Raw genomic sequence first — 17,820 nt, 5'->3', positions numbered from 1 at the left:
GGCACTCGACTCAAGCGTCTGTTGTCACAAGTCGCCGGCTGGTAATGTTATTTGTGGTGAGCGGATATTAATTTGAGGCCAAAACAAATGGAGGAAAAATATTGTTTCACTGCTGTCAGGAATAATTTGAGCAACTACTTTGCTAAATGGATTCCACTATCACCGATTCCTTGTGATTGTGCGGATCTTATTTCCCACTAATATGTTTTCATTCCGGCATGGAGTGCAGAGTCACAAATCCGCCGAGGTAGCAATCTGCTCAGTAGTGCCTAAACTCCTAATTTCCAATCTGGGCCTAAGATAAGAGATGAGTTTTTAATGGAGACAATGTCATGCCTGCTGGCCTCCACCTCTCTCCATCTCATTTACTGCATTCACTACTCGTCTCTACGTGTTGAGGCTGCAAGACTCCTCTCGCATACTAAAAGTCTGCTGCTTGCTGTTTGGCGCTCCACGCAACTTTTAGCTGACTAGTGGCAGATTGTGCGTTTGACACAGGGACCTCTACCCATCTTTACTACTGATCACGTAGAATCATAGCGAGCAGTTGCTATAGCTAGCACACGGGTCCCCTCAGTCAAGACTGTACTGACATCAGAGAGGGCAAATCCAGGTCCAGAAAGTAAAAACCCTGTCACAGTTTGGCTGTAGCCCCTGGTGCTAGCTAGCTAGCTAGCTCCCTAGCTAGCTCCCCGGGTGCTTGTTTACCTGCTAGGGAGCTAGCTAGCTAGCTAGCACCTGGGGCTAAAGCCAAACTGTGGGGAGGGTTTTTACTTTCTGGACCTGGATTTGCCACCTCTGTCTGACATACAGTGGTGCTTATAAGTTTATAAGATATAACCTAAGGTTAAGTAAATGTAAATGTAAATGTAAATGTTCATGACAATGTATGATGGATGAATTCCGTACATGGTTAAGCTACTCCAATTGCATTGCAAGTAGTCACACTCCGTTACCGCCATACTGTCTTTCACAAGCTTGTTTCATATTTATCATCATATTATATACTTCATAATAACTTTAGTGTTTGGTTACGGAGTCAGAATACATGATCACAAGGCACAAGAGGACATGTTCAGTTAGCGTTGTACTATTCATTGAGTGTTTGGTTTTTCATCTGCAATTTTGTTTCTCCTGTTTCTGTTGTTAAGTCTTGCCGTCATGCTGTGCTCTATGGACATCAGTCGTTATAGCAGTGCCACTGATTGGTCATGATGTCACTTAGTGCGTGTATCCTCCAAGGCCATGGTGAATTAATTAAAAACGATTTGTAAATATGAGAAAATGACTACTCTTATGCAATAATCTTTAGGTCTTCTGCGATATGCATATTGCATGGGCCAATATTTTTTTCGATATATTGCCAAGCCCTGACATATGGATAATTAATTGACTTGCTTGTAGACAAATCATTTTGTCTGGAATGCCTGTCCACTAAAAAAAGTAATTTTTTGATTGTGATATAACAGTGCAGCAAATTGACATAATGCCACCCCGTCACAGATTTACGACACTCATGGCACTTGGCACCCATGACAAAACCATGTCACAGACATTTCAGAACATTTTTAAAGGTTTTATGATGACAGTCAAGCCCTTTCATTCTATTTCCACGACTCCCATTAGAAAGATTGTTCCAATGGTCCACTTGGCTCTTTGCAGCCATTTTCCCAAATTCTTTTAGCGCTGCTGCCAAGCCTGTCTACAAAACAAGCCCCAAGGCTAGCACGCTACACGAAAGGAGGAAGCACCTATGACCCCCAGTGCTAAGCGGCGGTTCCGTCCGTGCATGTCGGACTTAGTAGGCGACGGGACGACGACGGGATAAAATGTCCCCATTATCCCTCCTCCGTGTCAATAAAGTTGCAGTTCCCCCGGTGGAAAGAAGCTCATGGCGAAACAATCGTCCCCTTTCTGACGCCTCCTCGCCTCCTGCTCGACATGCCCTCGGGTGACATCGCTTCATTCTGAGCGGTCCTCAAGCACACAATTCAGTCAATTGTCCATCCATCAAGTGACTTCACAAAAACAAGCGTGTGTGCGCAAGCGTGTGTGTGTTTTTTTTAACGTTGTACTCTTGGCTGACTGACAGTACTGTCATGCACCGTCGGTCCAACTACTCTGGATAATGCATGCAAGCAATGTTGTTGTTGTTTCCCCCCAACTAGTGTTAATTTTATCAGCCATTTTGAAAATTTAGTCTCAGTTTTAGTCTCCTTTCAAATCACGCTTGTTAGTATTTATCATAGTCAGTCAACCTCATCCCGTTTTTTTTTCGTCCATTGTTAGTTAACTATAAATCTAGCATTTCAGTCTTTATTTTAGTCCAAGGAAACATAGTTGCATTTATATAGTTTTAGTCAACGAAAACTGTCAACATTTTAGCCTAGTTTAAGCAGGACTATCATTTTATCCTTGTATGATTTTTTTTGTTAGCAGATAATGTTCGGGTCTAAAACCATTTCACATGAAATTTTATCTCATCTTTTTGATCAAAAACAAACTTCACACACAATAATTACAGTATATCAACAAGTGGCTACTATGGCTCCATGCTATGAGCTAGTAAATTAGCCAGTATTAGTTAGCAGTCGGATTAACATTATTATTGAAATATATAGCCGTTGGATTAATGTTACGTTATAACTATAATTTACTTTTTTGAATCTTTCACCGTAAATCCACCTTCTGTCTGTCTCATGTGTTTGTGAATGTTGCACTCACTAGCTGCAGATTTGAAAACTGTCACACGACACAACATTTTACAAAATCATGTACATTTCGTCTCGTTTTTGTTCATGAACTAAAATGTCCATAGATTTTAGTCCAGTTTTTATTAAGTGAAGTACATTTTTATCTGATCTTCATTAGTCAACGAAAAGGCATTCTGATTTAATCCCAGTTACTGTTTATTAAGGAGGGTTTTAGTTTAGTCGAGTCTAGTTTTAGTCTGGTGAAAAATGTTTGTTGATGAAATAATTTTTTTTAGTTTAGTTTTCGTTGACGAAATTAACACTACCCCCAAATACTAAATTTCAGGGTCAAACTATAGCCATCATAAAAGCTTTTAACTGATGTCGTAGAATTCCAGTCACAGATGTGTCGTTAGTCGTTGTTAATTAAAACAGGATAAACTTATAATAATAATATGAAAATAATGCAAAACTTTTCGCCCAGTGGAGTTTTAAAGGTAAAGCCGGATCAAATAATAATAATAATCCTATTTTGGAAAAGGGTAGCTGCTGAATTGTTGAATTTAATTGAATTAGCAGCCACAAAAACAAAAGAAAGCTTTTGTCAGCATCTGCACGATAAAATGAATATAGTGAAACATAATGTATGTAAGTGATTGAGAATTCATTCATTGTATTAGCAGCCAGTAATTTCCTCATTTCATTTATGGTTGTCAACACACTTTGGCAGTCGTAGAAGTTGTTTTGCTTTCTTTCTCATTTAATTGAAGAGGAAAAGGCAGTGCAGCAAAGCATGGGATTAGTTTGGAGTTTGACAAGTATCTGACAAAGGTTGAAAGGTGCAAGACAATGGTTGACATTATCAAGGTGGAGACCAGGAAGTTGGAGGGTGTCTGTGATGTATTGTGTGTCATGCGTTTCCTTTTTAGTCACAGTGATGTCACAATGATACCCTGAGAAGTGTTGGTGCTAGTTTACAAAAAGCAGTCAGTGTTACAAACTTAATGATGGGGTCGCTGTATTTAGCCAACGTATAGTGACAGGCAGAACAATTAAATGCTCCTCCATTTGATGGTTAAAGGTACAATCGACCTGTTGCTCTACACACATCAGAATATGTCATGACTGTCTGAGAGTATATAAGCTTCGTGTTCACATTTCACACAGAGTTAATCGATTTGTGAGTGCATTGAAAAGTGATCATCCTGAATTGACTATTTTGTTTGTGCCTTGAGATTTTTATGAACTAAAATAAATGTGTCGTGGTTGGGTCAATTAAGTTTCGGAAACACCGTTATGCGTGCAGGGCCACTGCGTGATCACAGTGCAGCTCACCGATGAAGAGCTGGCCGTGGATGAAGGGGGCGCTGCCCCCACCGCCGACTACTTCCTTTTGTTTGCCGGCAGCACGCAAAGGCATCTGAGCAGCACCCTGAGGAGCGGCCATGACACCCTGCAGGCGCTGTGTCCCGGTAAGACACGGACTTTCCCCGCGTTGGCTGTTTTACTGGATTTTGACTGATTTTGCAATGGCCCACAGAATATTAGGTTCTAGTGCTTTAAAGAAAAAAATTTTTTTCCCATCTGTTTCCGTTTTGCAGCAATTAGCTTAAGAATATGGATACGTTTCATCATCATTCACAAATCAGTTTCAAACAGTGGGGTAAAAAGCTTTTTTGCAACGTAGCCCTGGTTGATCTCTTATACTTTGCTGCCACCTGCTGGCCGTTTTTGTAATAACTATCATTGCTTCAACCATTCTCTTCAATTCAGAGGCTGCATCAAAGCCTTTTGTATGCTCTAGCATAAAAAAACATGGGAGCAAATGAGTTAAGGTATGTAAGCACAAAAAAAAATTTTTTTAACCTGGAACCTCAGTTTCCAAACTTAATTCTTTCTGCAACTCCTCCAACCTAAGGACCGAGGTATTGTTTCCCATGTAAATGAATAGAAATGAAATAAATCTGTTCCAGGGCTCTACACTAACTTTTTCATAGCACTGGTTGGTCGCACCAGGAAAGGATTTTGTCACACCCTTTTTTGGGGGAGGCACAACATGACCATATTTACCATATACAAATTACCATATATAGTTAGGCATACCTTTTGTTCCATATGGCACAAAGATTGACAGTGACTCAAGATAGGATATTTTGAAAATATTTTACTCTTACAAGAAGTACGTTTGCAACACGCAGGGGCTGGCAAAACAGGTTGATTATTTTAGATAATTTAAAAAGAAGTGTATACATTTATTCCAGTGCTTCCCAAGTATTTTTGTTAAGCCCCCAACCACCCGCATAAAGGTAGGAGAAAATATTTTGCGCCCCACAACTCTCTCCTGCGACCATAAGCACTAATTAATAGTATCATTTGTCTATAAAATTGTTTTAAGTAAACCTCTGCAGAGGGGTTGATACTCCTTGCACACTCTCTGACAATGAGAGAGCCACTGCCATCTACTGTAGTGGATGTGTAATTGCACTTTTTTTTCTAGTATGGCCCAAAAAAAAAGTTTGGTCAGGTCAGGGAAAAATGTGTTTTAGAGTTGTACATGCTGTTTAACTTATTATTATTATTATTATTATTATTATTATTTTTTTTTTTTTTACAGTTTTATGACAGTTAAGAACTTAATTATGTTGCTTAAAAGTTATCAGTACAAAAAATAAAGGTTGGCAACAGTTTGACCCTGGAAAAGATTTGTATTCAGTTTTCATAATTTCCTCTGTGGAAAAATTCTGTCAGTAATTGTTTTATATTTTAGGAGGTACCACGTTATATGCGAGCATCTGCGCGTTTGTTTGTACGCCCATCTGGCCAAAATATGGTGCAGATGTGTCTAATTAAAAATGAAAAACAGTCTTTTTATTTTTGCTCTCCACACTCTTGCAATTTTGTTTTGAACGGCATGATAGTGAATTCTGTCCTGGTCATGTAATAATCAAGTGATCAGGTCATCGGATTAACCCCAATTGTCTTTGGTAAATAAACAACTAAAATGAAGCACTACTGCTTAGATAAGGAGGCTTAATGGGGAAGATATTGCATAATGTAAAAGGATATAGTATCATAATCAAAGATGACCCGTGATGATAAGTCCTTCTGCTCTCTCCTGCTTTCAAATACATTGATCATAACGCCTTTATATTGGCCTGCCAGCAGGAGGAAGTCTGGGCATATTATTGCAGAGGAAGAGAGAAGATGGAATAAATGATACATTTTCTTCTCTCATACTGTTCTCCATTTTAAACAAAAGTGTGCGTTCCACTCGGTGGTCAAATCCACCTGCTGTATGTTTGCTTCTTTATCATCGGCAAAAGGTTGATAGGGTGACACTGATAACTGCGCACAAAAAGGTAAAGTCAAATATGTTCTAAGTAGAACGTGAATTAGAGATGAGTTGTAGCACATTGACGTAAACCATTATGCCAAAAATAAGAGATTTTTACTATAACACAAAACAATTTTTGGGGGAGGAGGTGTATTACCATGACAAAAATGTCTTAAATTATTAAGTCATAAGCTTTTGAGAAAAAAGTTGTGCAATCTAAAATTAAAAAAGTTAGTGAGAAAAGCTATACAGTATTTTATTTATAGAAAATTGTTAGTTACAATGTTATCTGAACGAATACACATCTTATGAAGAAAACAAAACTGTTTTGCGAGACTTTTCTTTCAGGTTATTTTTTTTAATCTAATGGGAAACAATGTTCTGAGTCGTAATATTGCAAGAGATATATTTTTTGATGTAGCATTTCGAGAGAAAAATATAAAACATAATAAAAAAACATTCTCCGAGGGAAAAAAAAATTAGCTAGAAAAAGGGATAATAAAAGTTTTGGAAAACAAAACAAATAGTCATCATACAGGAAAAATATTCGAAATGTTTGATGGAAAAAGTCGCATTATTACTATAAAGAATACTGTACATATTTTACTATGAAAATAAGTTATTAGTTAAACGTGTTTGATAACCCAACTTTTGCTGGTCTCTGTTGTCCATGCAGCTCACAGCTGTTGCGAGGAGGTTTCGGTCACCTTGTGTGCCGTCACTCAGGGCGACCCGAAGGCCTCAGAAGAGCAGACGACGCACCCGTCTCACGTCGCTCCTGTAGCGGAGCATCGCTTCACCTTCGTTCAGGACTTTGCTTTTGACATGGCTCAATTCCTGGTGAGCCTTGAACCTCCCCACTTCCAATTTTAGTGTCGATATGATGTCTCAGCATTGTAAGCATGTACTTCCCACCCAGGTTAGCACGGTGGGCCGCACAGACGGCCTGGATGGCGCGCTGCTCCTCGATGAGTGTCACATCCCCCTGCTAGAGTGTGAGTGTCTGGACGAGAGTCTGGCCTTGGCCCTCCACCACATCCCGCTGCCGCCAGGATGGAACTTGCTGGGGAATCAATGCTCTGACAGTGCCGGTAAGAAAAACATTTTTTCTCTCCAAGAAAAACAACCATTCACACTCACATTTACACTTACGGATAATTTTGTCATCAATTAACCAACAAATCAATTAATTATTCATTATAATTCATAATTCAATTAAATGATCAATTAATTAATCATACAGTACCATGCATGTTTTTGGAATGTGGGAGGAAACTGGAGTACCCAGAGAAAACACGCAGGCATGGGAATAAACCACATATTCCATACAGGAAAGCCGGTCAAACGTTTTAAATTTTTTAAATCAGATTAATCACATCTTAGAATTTTGATTAATTACGATTAATCAGTAAATTGAAAAGGCTTTTTATCAAAATTTTGTGTCCACCAAATTTGAAGAGCACCTTCCATGTGTTAATTTTTTCTACATTTAATGTTATGAAGATGTCTTCCACATTTTTTGATCCACTGCACACATGCTCCTCTTTTGCTAATCAGCTAATTACTTGCATAATTTAAAATGAAAAAAAAGGCCCCAATATTTTCACATTAACAAATATTCTGAATCGATGTCATACGCAAACATTTATTAAATGCTTTACTTCAATGCATGTAATTATGTTAGCTATGTTAACGTAGCTATTCGCTATCAAGCTAAAGGATCATCTCTGTTCAAAATGATTAGTATGATTAATTTGCGTTAGTACATGATTAATGCAATAGTTTTTTGTGAATAATAATGAGTTAAAGCTTTAACTTTGACAGCATTAAACAATATCCAAATGCCACCATACGATAAATATCACGAAAGCTCACGATACTGTGTAAAAACTCACGATATTGTAAAAAGAAAAAGAAAAAGAAGCTCATATTAGAAATCGTAAGATGACATGACGATGACGATATCATGGCAATTTTAATATCATATCACAATTTTGTTTATTTATTTTATTTTATTTCACAAGAAAATGTTTTTGAGAATGAATGCATATTTGAGGTGAAAGGGACTTTTTCCCCCTGAAAAAAAGCTAGAATACTTTTGATAATGAGTGCTTATTTTATAAGTAAAAAGTCATAATAAAATAAGAAATAATACATATTTAATTTCAAGAAAAAAGTACGAAAAACACACGCAAAAAACACACTTTGATTCAGGGTTAGCATGCGCGCTGAACGGATGCTTTCATGAACCAGCGTGACCAAACGCAGGCAGACTGCAGTTAGTCGGGTCAACAAAGCAAAATGCAGTTAAGATCACTAATCAAATGAAGATGTCTGCCTCGCCCGTCACGCAGTCTGATGAAAACCATACACTTTTGGATTCCGCAAGTCCTGGTTGGCAGAGAGACAGACGAAATCATCTCAAACAACAACTTCGGGAACGTTTAGAGTGCTGCCTTTAAGGACCTTTTGCCTTGAAAATTCTAAATTTTCCCGGAGTTGCCTCATCAAGTAGCATTGTCAGCGAAGGTCTCACCGCCCCAAAGATAAACTCCTTAAGTGACCACAAGTGACAGCTTCTTAGACGCCGCCGTCATCGCCTCGCCGTGTGACAACGTCTCAACGAGTGTGGGACACGTTTATCGGCTCTGTCAGGTGACTGATGGTGACAGGCCGATCGGTGGCGGTGATGTTGATGACAGACATCTCCCTGGTCGCAACGCATGTGTGTGTACATGCATTTATATGTGTGGGTTTTTTTCTGGGTTCCCATCTCCCATGCTGAAACACATGCATATTGCAAAAAGTTAGTGAAGATGAATTTTTTTTGCAATGAATAGTAAAGGCAGCCCTTACATCCACCTCGACAGCCGCATTTCTGCCTCCTCTCACACCGCCTCCGCTCACGCCCACCTCCACTTGCTTCGCTGTGGGTTTCGGCTGCTCAGTGAATCCGAGCTCCGTAGGCCTGCTGGTTCGCTCCAGCTTAGCATTCGGAAGCTAGTAAACGTTCCCGAGTAGTCATAAATACAGAGTAATACTCTGTACTACCAGTCCGCTGTTGCGTAGGCCGCTGGTTCTTCTGGTTTAGCATTCCGCGACTGGTTCTTGACTAACCCAAATTCACCGGATGACCATAAAGTAATACGAGCAAGTGCTGGCAATCATGATTTGCTGGGGATTTTTTTTCCATTTTCATTTTTTTTCTTTTATGTAAAAACAGCTTAAGTGACAAAGAAAAATCATATGTAAAAGAACCAAAAGAAGAAAAAAAAAACCTTTGTCACTCTATCCACAACACTAAACCTAAAGAACACCCTAACCGCTGAATGCTCCGTACCAAAAAATATAAATACTGTCCACTGTATTAATTCCCATTCTGGGCACCCTTCCCTTTCTCCTGTAGATTTGCACCCGCGGGAGACCCTGCTGCATTTTTCGGCCTGGCAAGGCTTGGTCCGCGTGACACGCTTCCTGCTGTGGCAGCCAGGGGCGAGGGACGCGGCCCGGCTGACGAATAAGCAGGGCCACACACCCGCTGCCGTCGCAGGGCTCCGGGGTCACACCAGCCTGCAGCAGCTCCTTGCACAGTGAGTTCCCGCTCAGCTGATGGGCTCTTCACCACTCATACAGGCTGTTCGAAGTCTTGATGTACCATGGTGGTGTGCTTCAACTAGAAATATGGAATCATCATTTCTGGGGAGTAACGGGACAGAAAGCTACTGATGCTTTGAGAAAAAGGAAGTAGGGCAGTAAAATTCAGTAAAGGTAAAACTGTGCGTAGTCAAGTGTAATTTTTCATTTCTCATATTTATTTGATTAAATATGACAAAAATAAATGGTGGAAAAATAAAATAGATGCTATGCAAAAGTGCATTTAACTGAAGCAACCCCATTCGCTCCCGGCTGTTTTACTGGATTTTGACTGATTTTGCATGTTTGATCATTATTCACAAACATGTTGAAAACACTGGGAAAAAGAGCTTGTTGTAACATGGCCCTGGCTGATCCCTTATATTCTGCTGCCACCTGCTGGCCGTTTTTAAAAAAAAATAACTACCATTGCTTCAAGCGTTCTCTTCAGTTCAGAGGCTGCATCAAAGCAAAAAACAAAACAAAACTTATAAATACGTTTTTGGGACCATGGTAATATTTTATTTGATTATTTATACGTTTTGGGGAGCAAATAAGTAAAAAATAATTAGATCAATAATGATTGAATCAAATAATGAAATGTATCCATGAAAATGACAAAAATAGGTTATTACAAAATTATTGGAATAAATACAACACAGAAACATAAATGTAAGTAAATGAACGAATGCAAAATAACTTTATAGTAATGGATACAATCGATTTCATTTTTCATTTCAATAGTGATTTCAATCCAAAAACTAATTCAATAAAATAGTTTATTACAACAACTGAATGGTTGAATACATAAATTACCAATTAGTAAATAAAGCAGAAATAGTTAAAGGCAGTACAGTAAATGCACACAAAAACCTTGAATGATATGTTTTTAATTAAAGTGAATGAATTAATAAATATTTAGAGAGGCCAACCCATTTCATCACCTCTCAAGATCATTCTGGAAATTTTGCCAGGAATTTTTGCGTCTCAGCCAAAATAAACACACACTACCTTTAGCTTAGCATTTTAGCTGCACAGTAGAAGTAACGTAAAGTTTAAGCAGCTCTCAGCTCGCATTATGCGTCACTTAATTTCTCTCGCTGCAGCACCACAAACCCGACAATTTGGTTGATCGTGGTGAACATTAAATTCTCTGAGGGCACACTGGAAAGCTTCTCCCAGTATTTTTCCATGCCGAAACCATAGCAATGGAAAACTATTCTGCCGCACAAAAGCCCGAGTTACGACTTTGCTGTCTAATGATGTGTTTACCACACTTACACAACCACAAACACGCACACATGCGCGCACACACGCACACACACAGACAGCAGGGTCATCTTCACAGATTAACTGGCGAAGGAACGGCATGTGTTCTCCCTGCAATGGCTTCCTCATGCCGACATGCTAATGAGGTCAGATTGTCATTATTGCGCGATATGAAGCAGCTATTTGTTAAATGGACTGCGATACGGCGTCAAGTGAGGGTGGACCTTCTCCTCTCTCAGCGTAAATCTCACCGCTTTGCTGTAGAACACAATTGAAGTGACAGCGTCATGTGGGGCGCGTTCCAACGCCCCTCGAGCAACTGCCTGCCCTCCCTAATCACGAGTAATGACATTTTCCACATGAGGTCTGAGGTCACTGGTGACTTGAGGAGCTAAACGTGGTCCACCCAGCGTTGCGCAAACGGTGCCGCCCACTCGTTCGCGGGCACAATAACTCCCAACACCAGTTCCACCAAATTGGGTGAACCAGAGCCATATATATAGAGAGAGTTTGGCCCACTCGGTTTTCAGCAGGGTAACAAGATGGCGTCCATATGTCATGTGTGATTGGTCACGCTGTGATTGGTCAACTGCTGGTCACATGACAAATGGACGCCATCTTGTTACCCTGATTGAAACCGAGTTGGCCAAACTCTTTCTATATATGGTTCTGGAGTGAACTATTGAGTTACGTTGTTTCGACTTAACAACGTCTGTGCTTCGTCCGTAGAACCTTCTTTTTTTGTTAATTTCCTACAGTAATCACACCATTTTAAAGTTATTTAAAGTTGTGTTGTTGTTACCTCCAGCAACGGATGTCCATTGAGCAGGTCGGCTCGCCATCAGGCGCGTCACATTCACTGATGTGAATATAAGACTAGATAGCCGATAGCTCATACACGCCCGTGCAAGTCGTTGAAGTCACAGGGCGGCCATCTTGCTCCTCCCATCTCGCGAGCAGACTACTGTATAAAATATATGGTATTCTTACAGATTAGACATATACAGGTCGTAGGAAGTTAGTATAGAGCCAGGGGGCGGGGTGGTAATTATTTTTAACAAGTAAAATAAATAATTACATGAATTAATTAACAAGTGGACGGTATGTGCTGCTTGACTTTTTCTTTTATCGCTCAGTTCCCTAGACCCCAATATTAGATTTGGCAGAGGCATCTTTTGTTGAATTACAGTTATAATTTTTTAATACAAATATACAAGTTCTCTCCTGTAAACATCATTAAGCATATCATTTATACAGTATAGTATTTAAGGCAAGTTGTAAAATGTCTGAAGTCCTCTTGTTTATGTTTAACAAATTTAAAACAAAAGAAATCTTGCTGTTTCTACTTTCTACAAAGTACTGTCTCAAATGTTCTCCAGTTTCGATGCTGTAAATGTATAGGATCGTATGCCGAGAAACGTTTCTTGGGAGGAGCAATATGGCGGCTTCCCAGCTCCAAAAGTCTTGGCCTATCGGCTAGCCAGTCATATATTCAGATCAGTGGTCACATTTCCGTGTTTAAGTTTGAATTAGCTCTGCTCTGTCGTCCGTCAACAATGAATGTCCGTGCCGTGCGGAAACACGAAATATTGGTTCCGGGTCGCGCTAATATGTTTATTTAAAATTACTGTACAAAGAATTTTGATGTAAATATCAATTTTAACGGAGAAATCCGACTTAAGTCAAAATTCGGGTTACATCGCCAGCGTAGGAACGGAACTCCGCCGTAACTTGAGGACTTTCTGTCGTAGGAAAAAGTCTCAGACTCATGTCTGAAAATGAACAGGAAGTCGTTCGCACCCCCTAGAAAGTTAGACAAAACGAGTTTTTGGGGTCACGACCAAATAGGATGGCAAGGAACCATGCGTAAAATTCAACATAAAGTCGTCTATTTTGGTTTAAAACAAATATTTTGGGGCTCCTACTTTTGCAAGTTGTGCAAGAGAATTCATCCAAATATGTCCGACTCCCAATCAAAGCAACTATCCTAGATGTTATTTGCCAAGCTTGTTGGTCTACATTGTTGGAGCATGGTGTCAAAATTTGATGATCTTTTTGACTATTCAGCATAGACGCAGAGGTGCGAGGGCTCATGCATCGTTGCTTGTAGCCTTAATTGCTCATCATTGCATGACCCACTATCTTCTAAACCGCTAAAAAAAGACTCGTTAACAACCACAATGACTTTCTTTGCTCTCACTGTAACTGGATTACGGCAGCAAATGTAGGGGGGTGCGGATCAGCTGACATCACTGTTAAAACTCTCTGTGCTTGATGGGCCAATCGGGGCTGAGCTTCTTCCTCCGGGGGTTGATCTAAGTGTTTATTCGGCGGCAGGGCTGAGGCAGACACCGAGTCGGACGGAGGCCCCCAGCGTGTCCAGCCGGTGCCGACGGACGCCCTCGTGGTTTGCCGCCACCCCGGCTTGCACGCCCTGACGCAAAGCGTGTACCCGGGCCACGACTCGCCCAGCCTTGGCCGCAGCGTGGAGCAGCTTTTGCATTTGACGAGTCATCTCCACGCCAAGGTGAGTCATGGAACTCTGCGTTTGATTGTTTGTCTTTTCCCTGCCCTCGACTTCTCACCCCTCCGGGCTCGGTTTGTATAAGCGGCGGAACACCTTATGCAATTACACAGCCAACTGCGCACTTAACCTTGTCTTTTCCCACAGAGATTGTCTGTGCTGGAGCTGCGCTCAGACTGCCTGCACACGGCCGCTGAGTGCAGCGAGGGTGTCGAGCCGGAGACGACCAGCTGCCCGCAAACAAACACGCCAGAAAATCAGCTTGAAAACGGCGGTCGTGCCACTTATGGATATGGCGACGAGGAAGACGGGTCCATAGTACACCCCGGGGAGCATGGCCTCAGCCTTCTTCAGGATTGGGTGTGTCTTGAGTCTAAGAGGGCAGATGGAAGGGAACAGCCTGACAGCGCACAGAACTTGACTTTGTGTGAAAGGCAAGAAGGGGGAAGCCCGCCGCCTGTGGAAAGCCTTCAACCGCCAGGGTGGGGAGAGCAGGAAACTGATAAAAGAGGAGAAGGACGGGAGGACGCAGAGGGAGAGGACTTATCTGGGAAGGAAGTAAACGGAGTATCAGAGAGCGGTGGAGGGTCAGTCATGGGCCAGTCGCCATCGTCTGACGCTCCAGTCCGGGAGTGTCACCAAAATGGCGAGGCGTTGACTCATGGCCTGGACCTTTGCCACGGAAACTCCTTAGGCAAGGAGGAAGCTTCAGTGCAAGAGGACCTCCCACCTCCGGCAGAGAGCGATGATGTAAGCCTGGAATCAGATGTTCCGCCTCCCGGGGAGGGGGAACCTCCGCCAGATGTAAACATCTCGGAACAAAACCAGGAAACAGCTGGCCAGGATCATGCGGCGGAATGGCAAGACCCTGATCAGCAGACTACGGATAAGGAGACTATTTCGGACTTGAACGTGACTGAGGATGCCGACGTCGCTGTGTCACCTGGAGAGGAAAATCCAGAGAAGACTGAGGGCTCACCTGATCAGATGCTCAAATCCGGCATTGATCCCGATTCGGACCTAACCCACGGCTTGTCCAGTGACGACGACGTCAGCTTCCAGTCAGTCGGAAGCTGTACGACAGACATATTCCACCCCACCGCAGAAAGTACCTCATTGGAGGAGCAGCAGCCGACTGAGGGATTTATTGCGGAAGAAGTGGACCACGTGACGCCAGACCAAAGTGGCACGTGTTCGCCAACGTCAGCGGAACCCGTAACAAGTTCAAAGGAAACTGCCATGGGTTTGGAGCCCAGCTTCCACGCAGAGGAGCGTCCCGAGGAACCCGAGGAACCAACTGCTGCCGAACCTTCTGAGACTGACCTGTCGCTAGGCAGAGATTCTTCAGCGGGGACGGTGGAAGAGGAAAATCCCAGCAGTGCTGACCTGAATGAAGGTATGGATGAAATTCAGTCAGCACTAAAGGTCATCATGATGAGCCATTTCAAACATCGACAAAATATAAAAGAAAAAATAAATACTTTGTATTTCTTCAACTTGATTAATCATACTGAAGACGAGGATGGGAAATCTCAGATTGTTTGACCAAGTCCGGTTCACGATAGCATTATATACAGCCCGGCATGCAATCCTAAAAAACAATAAAAACGTCTGAGCAAAAGTTATAAAAAGCCATAAATGCTTGTAATATATCATAATAACATTCATATGACCATAAAATGCAAATTTCTGGAGGTCCTCAGTTTACATTGACCCCACGTATGGCATTTCTATGTAAACAAGAAACTAGTGAAAGGGATCACATAAAACCATGTGATCACATGGCACAAGAAGGGCCCAGTTTGTGCTTTTTTTTTCATTATTTAAAAAAATATATTTTTGGCTTAGATGTGTTTTATCATTCAAAGATGTACTCCAATTAGGACTTTTGTGTTAGCGTTCATTAGCAAACGATATGACAAAAATGTGCATGTAAACCCGGCTACTGAAAAGCCAGCCACGTCTTAAATTAAACAGAAACTCAAGTCACAGAGGGAGGAGTAACTGAGTCTAAAGAATTGTGGTGATTTTTTAATTTATAATATTTAAATTAAAAAACTTTTTTGGTACAGCTCTTTTAATGGATAATATGAGATGCCTGTAGATGAAAGCATTTGGATCAAATTATTTTGCAGAGTTGCTTTACACAGAGATAGCAGTTGCTCCGTACACAAATTTCAGCTTTCAGGAATAAAAGACTTTTATAAACAAAATAGAAAGGAATGATCAAATCACTTTTTGAGTTTTAGTCATACACACTCCCAGTGGAATTTTTAGGATCACATGATATTTAATCAATATAGCAAGGGGGAAAAGTGAAGACAGAGAAACACAGCAACAAAGTTATTTTAGCCCCAGGCTGCTCCAATTCGTGTGTGTATTTGTGTGTGCGTGCGTGCGTGCGTGCGCCAGGGTAAAAATGTCTCTCTTCACTTGTTATTGATTCCTCCATGCTGCCGCTTTGTCATTGCACCCACCATCTGACTTGTGTGTTTGTGTGTGTGTGTGCGTGTTCTCCAGAGGGGCCGGTGATCTTGTCGGAACACGCCGAGACCACCTGTGCCGCTGAGGAAGCAGATGAGACGGACTCTTCCGCGGTAAGTCCCCACAGTAGAGGTGTGGCGTAATAATAATAATAATATTAATAATACTTATTATTATTAATGTTTTTGTTGTTGTTAGCATGAAAAATATGCCATAAACACTCATACACATTACATATCAAGGTATGCACACTATTTGTTTGTAAGGTGTTAATGGTCCACTATGTGGTCAAAAGGACAAAATTATAAGCCACCGACCATTCTGGTTCATCCACACAGACCTAAACCAAGCCCACCTTTGAGGAACTCTACTCGGAAGCTCATGATTGTTCAAAATTGTGATTTTAATTGTTGAAAGGAGAAGATAAAAAGATATGAAACATAATATTATAGTACAGCTTTGTTGCTAACCACAACTACAACACCTTAAAGGTCTTACATTGGAGACAGGAAGGGTCTTCCCCAAAGGTGTTCCCTCAAAGTTGAAAGCTTACAATTGTCCAAAAAGCATCTTGATTATTAGGTAAAGTAGAAAACAAAGCTGGTACTAACTTACTACTACATTTACACTTACTACTATTAAGTGTATATTGCAGTTCAGATCTGTTACTAACCAGAAAAGCAGCACCCGCCGATGGCATTTAAGCAATTTCTGACATGTACAGTTACAAAGTTTGGAGCCTTGTTAAGAAGGTTCTGTCTTTTTATAGTGTACTTTGGGTTGTTCGCTATTTCTGTCTTTCTTTAACTTGGCTTGTTATTCCAACATAATAGTGTAAGAGGCAGATAGCAACCACTTAGCAACTATTCATAATTGGCCTTACCTCTTGAGTCTACTCTTGAGTCAGTCCAAGTCCAGTCGTTCTCCGAGGTCACAAGTTTGGGTCTTATTCCCGACACCTCCATTACAAGCCTTAACCTGTGTCGTAAACGATCAATAAAATAATCTTAAGTTAAGCAGGGATGTGGGCACAAAGGATGTCCCGTAGAACTAACCAGTAGTTCTCTGCCTGCAAATGTAAAATTGTCCACATTTTTGTAAACCTCAATTCATAGAAGCTGTATTTCACACAATAGCTTAACCCGGTTGAACATTTGTTGGTAAGCAAAATAACAGCACATAAACAAACTTTCAGATGAAACTTACTGCTTGTTGGAAGTTAACATCAATACCGAGCGCAGTGTAAAGTGAGTTCCAGTAGCTATGTGGTTTTGTATACCGAACGTATTTAACAACTATGATTGTCGACCCTGGCCATTTTCTGAGCAGATCACACACCACACTTCAGAGTAACCTTTCGGAGACAGTCAGAAAATGCCCATATTTGGTCGCGTTATCGGTATGTGTGATCTCCACCCACTTCATCAATAGGGATGTAACGATATCCCAACATCACGATTCGGTATTATTACGATATGAAGCTCACGATACCATAATTATCACAATATTGTGGGGAGGTTGGCACACACTGAGTTCACATTGAAGAACACATTAAGTTCCTCCACATATTGACTCGGTTCACAAACATATCACGTTCCCCTTCATACTGTATGACCATTAAGCGTGGATTTTAAACACAGAAGGGCCAAAACATGCCTTGTGAAAATTAAACGGCACTAAAGAACTAACCACCAGAGGGTGATAGAAGTGCACAAATGGAAATCAACCTGACTTTTTAACAGATGTGCTGCTTTCAATATCGTGACATGCCGACGGCGACGATATTGTGGCAGTTTTAATATCACGATATTGCCATTACCGTTACATCCCTATTCATCAACGATTAATAAAAACATATTTGGAAGTGAACAAAAACCTAACTA

General features: G+C 41.0%; 1 protein-coding gene across 4 annotated transcripts in view; it reads left to right on the top strand.

Moving 5' to 3' along the window:
• akap13a (A-kinase anchoring protein 13a) overlaps positions 1-17,820 on the top strand; it is a 93,392-nt gene that overhangs the window by 15,121 nt on the left and 60,451 nt on the right. For all 4 annotated transcript variants that reach the window (XM_086071385.1, XM_086071388.1, XM_086071386.1 and 1 more), the window contains exons 3-9: positions 4,000-4,165; positions 6,704-6,867; positions 6,947-7,118; positions 9,434-9,617; positions 13,267-13,456; positions 13,601-14,849; positions 15,974-16,050. In XM_086071385.1, coding sequence (XP_085927511.1) covers positions 4,000-4,165; positions 6,704-6,867; positions 6,947-7,118; positions 9,434-9,617; positions 13,267-13,456; positions 13,601-14,849; positions 15,974-16,050 — 2,202 coding nt within the window. The remainder of the gene's footprint in view (positions 1-3,999; positions 4,166-6,703; positions 6,868-6,946; positions 7,119-9,433; positions 9,618-13,266; positions 13,457-13,600; positions 14,850-15,973; positions 16,051-17,820) is intronic.

The sequence above is a fragment of the Leptonotus elevatus genome, chromosome 3, assembly GCF_054856555.1.
Source record: "Leptonotus elevatus isolate MCC_2025b chromosome 3, RoL_Lele_1.0, whole genome shotgun sequence".
Taxonomy (NCBI): Eukaryota; Metazoa; Chordata; class Actinopteri; order Syngnathiformes; family Syngnathidae; genus Leptonotus; species Leptonotus elevatus.
This window is presented reverse-complemented; position numbering and strand designations above follow the sequence as displayed.